This window comes from Sinocyclocheilus rhinocerous, unplaced genomic scaffold, assembly GCF_001515625.1.
Source record: "Sinocyclocheilus rhinocerous isolate Xijiao unplaced genomic scaffold, SAMN03320098_v1.1 scaffold3102, whole genome shotgun sequence".
NCBI lineage: Eukaryota > Metazoa > Chordata > Actinopteri > Cypriniformes > Cyprinidae > Sinocyclocheilus > Sinocyclocheilus rhinocerous.
Genome location: NW_015654111.1, coordinates 115,815 through 124,380, shown reverse-complemented (window position 1 = coordinate 124,380; position 8,566 = coordinate 115,815). Strand labels below are relative to the sequence as shown.

At 34.7% G+C, this 8,566-nt stretch overlaps 1 protein-coding gene across 1 annotated transcript in view; it reads right to left on the bottom strand.

The window, feature by feature from the left end:
• The window catches only part of LOC107716962 (P protein-like), a 93,462-nt gene extending 84,896 nt beyond the window's left edge, over positions 1-8,566 (bottom strand). The window contains exons 1-3 of the mRNA XM_016523603.1: positions 8,484-8,566; positions 6,098-6,353; positions 1,307-1,402 (exon numbers count right to left, since the gene is read on the bottom strand). Of these exons, the coding sequence (XP_016379089.1) occupies positions 1,307-1,402; positions 6,098-6,327 (326 nt within the window). The 5' untranslated portion in view covers positions 6,328-6,353; positions 8,484-8,566. The remainder of the gene's footprint in view (positions 1-1,306; positions 1,403-6,097; positions 6,354-8,483) is intronic.

Sequence of the window (8,566 nt, the reverse complement as noted above, 5' to 3'; positions counted from 1 at the left end):
TATGTACAAGTCATTGGTGTTTGGTGATGAGTTTTTGGCTCAAGGTCTGTATTTAAAGTCACACCAGAGGTGTTCAGGTGGGATTAGGACTTTTCTTTCTGCAGACCAGTCAAGTTTTTCCACACTGACCGAATCAATCTTTTTTTTTTTACTTGCCTTATACACAGAGGCATTGTTGTGTTAGAATAGAAAAGGGTCCTGTCCAAACTATTGGTATAAACCGACATGTTTATTGTGTATTATTTTCAATGTGTTTATTGCTAAGTTTAGTGTGGAAAATAGAAGTGCAGCCGTAATTCACGTGCAGTGTATCTGGTTGCCATAACAACCTCAAGCGCTTGGGCCCTTAGAATCGTCCTAACTTTCCCCCCCTTAGCGGCGCCCCTGTCAACAGGTCCTACAACTTTGAAAGAAAGACGGATACATTCCGTGTGTACAAGTGGTTAACGCTTTGCAAACGAAAATGATATTCTATTATGCTTAACAGATGATTAATTAATATTAAAATAACCAGAAAAGCCATTAAACTTTGATTTGTATAGTTTGGTACATATACTTATAACCGAATGCTTATCAATTCTCTGATCTGTTTGCAAATGATTAATTGAAAAAGATTATTATAAAGTAGGAGTGCCAGTGGATTTTATTGTTATTTGTAAGCAAATAAATGAATACATACATAAGTGTAAGGTCTGTTTTGGGTTTTGTCATGTTCATGTTTTTATGTCTTTTATTTTGTAAGTTTTGTCATGTTCATGTTTTCATGTCTTTTATTTTGTAATTGTTTCATGCTGTTAGTGTCATGCTTCCCTTGCCCTCTTGTCTTCATGCTATTGGTTCCTCTGTTCATTGTGTCATGTTCTGATTGGTTGTCCAGGTCATGTGTCTTGTTTCCCATTGGTTTGTTCATGTCATGTGACCCTCTTTGTTTGCTATAAGTAGCCATGTCATCGCCTTTGTTCCTTGTCGTGTATTGAATGTATTTGTCCTGCTCTGTGTTTTAGTTTAAGTCAAGTCAAGTCTAGTCTAGTCTGTTCAAGTCAAGTCAAGTCATGTCAAGTCTGTGTTTATTGTTTGGATTCTGGATCACTTTGTAAATAAAGCTGCACTTCGGTTCATCTTCAACTCGCCTTCAGTGGACTGATCGTTACAATAAGTCAAATAAATACATACATTTTGGTGTCAAATAAAATGAAATCAAGAAAAACAAACCTTAACAGAATTGTTCATTGAAGAACAGAAAAAAAAACAAGAACATCAAATATATAATACTGTGAAACCAAAGGGGAAATATATTTAGGCTCACCTGTCATTTTGGGGGAACTTGAGAAGGGGTGACCGTTCTGTGTGGTTGGCTTGGTTGGATTTGCCTTTGAGGAGGTTTACCATGCTGAAGCTGTGCCTGGGAGCAAGGAGAAAACTTATTAAATCCGAGCATGATGTCTGTCATAAATAACATCTCAGCCACATTTAGAAATCAATTCTTGGCATCCATTTTTAATGACTCCTCTATAAAAACTGACAGCTGAAATAAAATGGAACTAAAAGTCTTTGAGCAGAACTGAAAGTCATTCTTCCTTTTTGGTCTCTGTTCAGTCATCTTTACACCATAATCAAACATCCTGGTCTAGTGTGTCAAACAAGGTCTAAGCTACATGATCATAAAATAAATGTAGATTTGCAAACATAAGCAAGCTACACATCCAAAAGATTAGCGACAATTATATAAGTCATCCTTCTGGCCCATTGTGTCCTCCTACAGCTGTCTTAATGATTTAACTGACACCTCGTAACTTGTCAGGGTGGATGGGCATCAGGTAGTTTGCAGATTCACAGAGGAAAGAATATGATATGGTTATGACAGGTTTATGGACAACAGCATGCTGCTTATCTGGGCCTTGAAAACTAGAATAATGTTCTGGCCTTGGTTTACATGCTATAAAACACAGTGGCACGATGAAATAAACTATTGCTTTGTGACTTTGTCTTGTGTCAGTGACAGGCTTATGTAATGCATGAATCCCTCAAAAAAGTCAATGCCACAATCTCATGATTTTAAAATATTTATCTTTCAACATGTCATATAACAGATATCCAAGTTAAAAGTATCAATAAAAGAAATCAGGACTATAAAGTACATATAAAACTGAAATGCTGACCCAGGATATCAGTTGTTTTGATTCTGATTCTCACCCATCTAGAATCAGAAAAAAACTGCAGACAGACTAAATCCAGAAGAACTGTGGCAATGTCTCCAAGATGCTTGGAGATATCTATATGTCTTAAATGTACAGTCAAACCAAAATTTATTCAGACACCTTCAACATTTCACACATTATCACAGTTTATTCACTATAGTTTAGAAAATGGTAATAAAATATGACAAGAACTCAAGAGTTAAACTGTGTGAACAAATTCATCTAGATAATGTCAGATAATAAGTAAGCAAAACATGGTCAGGTCAAAGTGTCTGAATAATTTTTGGTCCCACATTTGTATCAATTTTACTGGTAGTCCACTGTATGAAGAATTTTTGGGTATAATATGTCACAGTTGACTTTATTTAGCTATCCTTACTTACATAAATGAACTATAGTGTCCTGCACCCACTAGTAAAAAAAAATATCAAAGATTATTTCTGCTGTCGGAATAATTTTTGGTTTGACTGTATACAGTATTTATAAAATATATTGTGATTTCGGTTTTATTTCAAATGATTCTGCAGCACTATTTGGCTATTTTAATTTTACATTTGATTTATTTCATTATTATCTTTTCATTAACTCCTGAACCTTGTGCAGTTTCCTTGTGAACCCCCGTTTGGGCAACCCTGGCATGCATCAATAATAATTATTTATAATTATAATAATTTTGTATTACCACATTAATGTATTTCAACTGTAATACCACATTAATGTATTTCAATATAATTTGGGCCATTAGCATTCCTTCATTCAGTAATCACACTTTATCCTCTCAACTTCCTCAGACAAGGAAAGCTTTATTTACTGTAGTCAACCATTTCACATCTCATATACTCAATAACAACAGAAAAATCAATAGAAGTCTCAAGAAGAAGAGGGGGAAGAGAAAAGATCAGTTCTGAGCTATTGCTCAGAGACACCAGCAGTGTTGATATTTTTCGGCCTGTGTGAACAGAACAGATGGAAATCCCGAGAACTCTGTGGGCTAATTACTGGAGCCTCTTCACTAATCTAATAATCGAGAAAAATTCTCTGTTTGTCATAATTAATGACAGTTTAAATGGGTAAAGTCCCTCTTATCTCTTCAATTGGCTCTGAGTTTGTGTGTGAGTTATGGAGAGCCTTTTGCAGAATGCCAGAATAGATCAATGCTGCTCAGCACAGGCCAGACTATAGAGTCAACCCTAGTCCAATTCTAACACATCATTGGGCAAATCCCAAACCTCAGCTGCTTAGCATTACAGAGGACTCAAACAACTCACCCACCCCTACCGATGCCTCAGCTCACTGCAAACAGCTGGGATGGTGTGTGTGTGTGTGTGTGTGTGTGTGTGTGTGCTTTTGTGTGCTCCAGACAAGACATAATAGCCATGGCGGGGGTGTGTGTGTGGGTGTGTGTGTGTGTGTGTGTGCTTTTGTGTGCTCCAGACAAGACATAATAGCCATGGCCTCCAGGATATATCCTGGTGTTGAGTTTGGGCAAAAGGGAGATTAGACAGGATATTTCAAGGCCTTTAATCCCTCTCCCTGCAGTTACACAACGGAGAGGAGATTTGAAATGTTAGCTCTCAGAATGCAGGATTTATAAATGAAGCAAAGCTTTCTCTTATTGTGCATGAACCCGAGTGTGTGAGGTTCAGATGAGAATGAAACCAAAGAGGGGGAGTACATAAAACAGTGGGACACCTACCATCCTCTTAGATCCAGCATAGAATACAAGTCAAATTGAATGCTACCTGACATACTCAATTTAATTTCATGAACAATATGAAGAAAATTGCTCCATTTTTAATAATATCATATTGTAAAGTCAAACAGAAATTTCAAAAGAGTTTTTTTCTAATTAATACTTTTGTTCAGCAAGGATGCATTAAATGGCTCAAAAGTAACAGTAAAAACATTTACAGTGTTACAAATGTGTCTGTGGACACACACACACACAATATATATTTATATCTGTTTTGATCCGCCTGATATCTGTCTGATACTTTTGATCAAATAAGTGCAGTCTTGGTGAGCATAAGAGACTTTCAAACCCATTAAAAATATTACTGACGCCAAACTTTTAAACAATAATATGTGTGTAATAATATATGGCATATTTATATATAAGTGTGGCATATTTCCCATCGGACAGAAAGATAAACAAACAACTATTGAAACTTTCTATTTAATTAAATTACGGAATATATAAGATAGAGAAAGTCATAGAGGACAGAGAAACAACCACTTAAATGCATATTTTGTAAAATAATACATGATGCGATCAGCTGATTTCATTGAGAGTGGTTATCATTAAAGAATTCCCGTACGAGAGAGCAGTCATGAGAGCAGAAGCAGATCTCATCTCATGCATGACTAACAATTAATCACGTGATGGCTGATCTAAAACTGTACTGTCTAATCTGAAAAGTGTAACAACCACAAGCTTGAGATTAAGACCCCCATCGTCATATTCTACAGTATTTCATACACACATTTCCACCCCCACATAGACACACATTTGTAATGACGTTACTACAGTAATGTGACTCCACACGTGAGCACCAATCCTCTTTAGAGTCGATTAGCAGCTGTTACACACAGAAAAGCTCTCACTAAGGGTTCTGGAGACCTTATCTGCCAAATGTGTTCAGCTGAATTTCAGCCATAATAGTAGAAGTGCAATGTTACAATGAATTTGTAAAATACATTTTGCATTAAGATTCCATTCCCAGCATGTGCTTTCTTTGAAACATCTCAAAGGTGAGGTGTTGTACTTTGTTAAAATACTTTCTCTTACCAAAGTTTAATTTGCAGGGACAACTATAAGCAAGTCATTTGTAGACTGATCTCCCAGAAGAGTATAAACACTGTGGCACTATCAAGCTTGAAAGTCTGGTTGAGTGTGTTTGGGGCGGGGATACCCGTTGGTCCAAATCATCTTTGACATATGGTGCATTCAAGTCCTCCAGGAAAGTTTGTATTTACAATTTGAGAAGTCGTAATGAACTAAAACTAAACTAAAACAATTTTTAAAAAATTACTTTAAATAAAATAAACATTAACTGACATAATGTCAATAATTCATTTTTAAAAATTCATTTCAGCTAATATTTCTCATTTTAATTTAGTTTAACTTGATGTACTCAAATAACTAACTAACTAATAAATAAACAAGTAAATACAAAATATATATATCAAAATGTATTTCATTTTTTAACTATTACATAATGGCAAATAAAGAAAGCTGGTGTGTTTTAGCTTTTTATGTTTTGATTCAAATTATGAAGGTGCTACAAATTTAATTGTTAAATATATTTATATATTATATTAGTTATCATAATTGTACAATACTATCATATTTTTTTACATGCAAGCTAGATTTACTTTAAATGTAAAAATATTAATAATAATAACTTAATTTAAAAAAATTACCATCAATACAGATGCAAGCAACTCAAAGAAAGTTGTGAGTTTCCCACTTGTAATTACGACGTGTAATTATTAACTTGAATGCACCATTAAACTAATAACTAATTATTCTTAATTATTAATTACAATATAAAAAATATAAAACTAAAATATACTTAAACAGATAGTTCACCCAAAAAAAAGTACATTTCTGTTATCGTTTGAAAAATGTCTTAATTGTTTGTTTGTTTTTGGTCCATATAATGAAAGTCAGTGGGACTTGATGTTGCTTTGGACTCCACTGACTTTCACTATATGGACAAAAACATTCCTTAAAATACTTCTTTTGTGTTCAGTAATTCAAGTATGGAACAAAATGAGAATGAGTATATGATGATGGATGAATTTTGAATTTTAATTTTGGAGTGAAATATCCCTTTAACAGTATTTATTCTTGATTAAGTATTTGATAGTCAGAACCTCAGTTACTACTGTCCTACCTATCATCTTGATGGACGTCAGTGTAGATTATGCAGTGTCCTGAGGGCATGGCTGCAGCCTGCTGCAATTTCTGCGTCTCTCTTTTCCCAGAGAATCCCTCCAGCAGACGAAGCTCATCAAAGTTCCCAGCCACAGTGTCAGACTGTCTGCGGCCTACCCTGCTGGAGTGACCCTGTCCTCCGGTTTGAGACATCTCCACCTCAATATTGCTCTTATTCTCCAGATACATCTTCACTCAGGCACACTTGACCGCAACTGGAGGAGAAGGGGAACACTGAGGTAAAATGATCTTTTAATGTAGCATAGGTTTCATATTTATGGTAACTAGCATCAGATGAGTTCTTTTGAGACTTACATTTCCAGATTAAAATGACTTCTATAAGCCACATACAGAACAATGATGTACAGACATAAATAATTATAGATACAGAACTGCATCGATTTTATACCATAAGGATGCACCTGCCCCCTCTAGTGCTTCCCATGCATATAGCAAATAAAGTCAAATAACACTCATATTTTTTCCATCAAGACTCATTATAATTACTAAGACACTTTAGATACATGGAATAATAAGTATTAATGCAGAGTATGAATGCCACACACACTACTGTAAACCTTCTAAAAGAATAAGGTCACATATTATAGCCACAGTCCCTATGCTATTTCAAAGTCTCAGGCACTTAAAGAGTTAGCCTCTCAATCGGTGACTGACAGCTAGAGTGTAAGGTTCCAGTCTAAGAGTCACAGACACAGCACCATCCTAATTAAGAACTTACTTCACCCTTTTGACCCTGGCATTACTTTTCCACACAGCCTCCTTTACACAGAGACCTACATCTTCACACAGACCTCCATGAATTCACAGCTGTAGAGTCTAAGACAGATTTCAACTTTGTTCAACGAGTTTTGTGTGTGGGGGGGTAAGTAGGCTGTTTGTTTGTTTTTTTGAGCAGAAGAACATTGTGGAAAATGTATTACTCATTTTAATGACCACAATTTTTAGAGTTGCATTTGTTTTTTACATTGCCTAAATAAAATGTGTCGCTTGCCTGTGCAAAACCCATCTAGGGTGTTGCAAGTGGTTGTCAGGAAATTGCTTTGCTTTTGTTAAGGGGTTCCAAGGGGTTATGAGGGTGTTCCAGCCCAATTTAATTAGTATTCATATGTAATGATTACGCGTATATTTTCTAATGTTTCGATATCTGAAACAAACAATATGGACGCACTGACTGCATCGAAAACAAATGTATTTATTTACATATGCATAGGTTTAGAAACATAAAAATCTTTACAATCTTTAATGTTGTTATTGTTAAGTGAAACTAAAATAATGAAAAATAATTTCCTTAATTGACTATGTGACCAGTGCTTGTTTGATTTCCGTACCTCACTGCTGCCGAATCAAACAAGCTCTATTGTGCCAGTGGTCAATACAAAGTGCTCACTGTCAGGGTGTTAACAGTCTGCAGAAACATGTCATCCGTTGTCTCAAGAGTGAGTGTTACAATGTAAATGCAACACATCAGCAATATTTATCTTTCAACCCCTATTCAAATCAGCCCTAACTCCAGCTCTAAGATAGATGGTGGGCCGTACTGTACGAGTCTCGGGTCGGACAGTTTTACTAGTATTTTACTAGCAAGTCATTCTGCAAATATTTGCAGCTTAGAGAGAGAAAGAGAGATTCAAATTAATATTAAATTATCTATTAACTCAAATTTTTGTCAAAACAGTGGTTCAAAATTGTATTTTATTTTTTTTAAATAACAATATTTACTCATTTAATTTTTACTCAATTTAATTTTAAGAAATAAAATGGATTTGCAGCTTGTATTTATTTATTTATTTATTTAAATAACTGTAGTTCAGAGCAAAAGCTAGAGGCTTTACCTCTGAATCAGAGCAAGATTAATCTGTTAAGAACCTTAACACACACAAAGCTCTCACACACTCTCCAGACATTACTGTACATTCCTCTTTGCCCCCTCCCTCCTCTCTCTCAGTGTGGGAAGAAATATTAATCCATTGAAAAATGCATTTAGTACAAATACTGTATGTGAAAATGAGACCATTTCAAATCAAATATAAAGGTCAGGTTTTTTTGTGGATTTTGTTTATATAAAAGGCAAATACACTTAATAAAAATAGAACTGAATATACATGGGTCTTAAATTATATTCACCATTCAAATTACATACAAAGTTAACTAAAGATATATGCTAATTATAATTGAATTCACTTCACTGTTGCAGTTTAGTAACCAAAAAGGTCCCTTTTTTTATTTGTTCAGACAATTTTTAAATTGTATTAATATTTTACCTATCCTGTATAATGTAACTCTTACCTTTCTTTTTTTTTTTTTAACAAAACTGAATTTCTTACCTGCCAATTCAGAGAATGAAACGGGCGAGATGATGATGATGATGATGATATTATAACATTAAAACAAAAATTAAAAAGTCAAA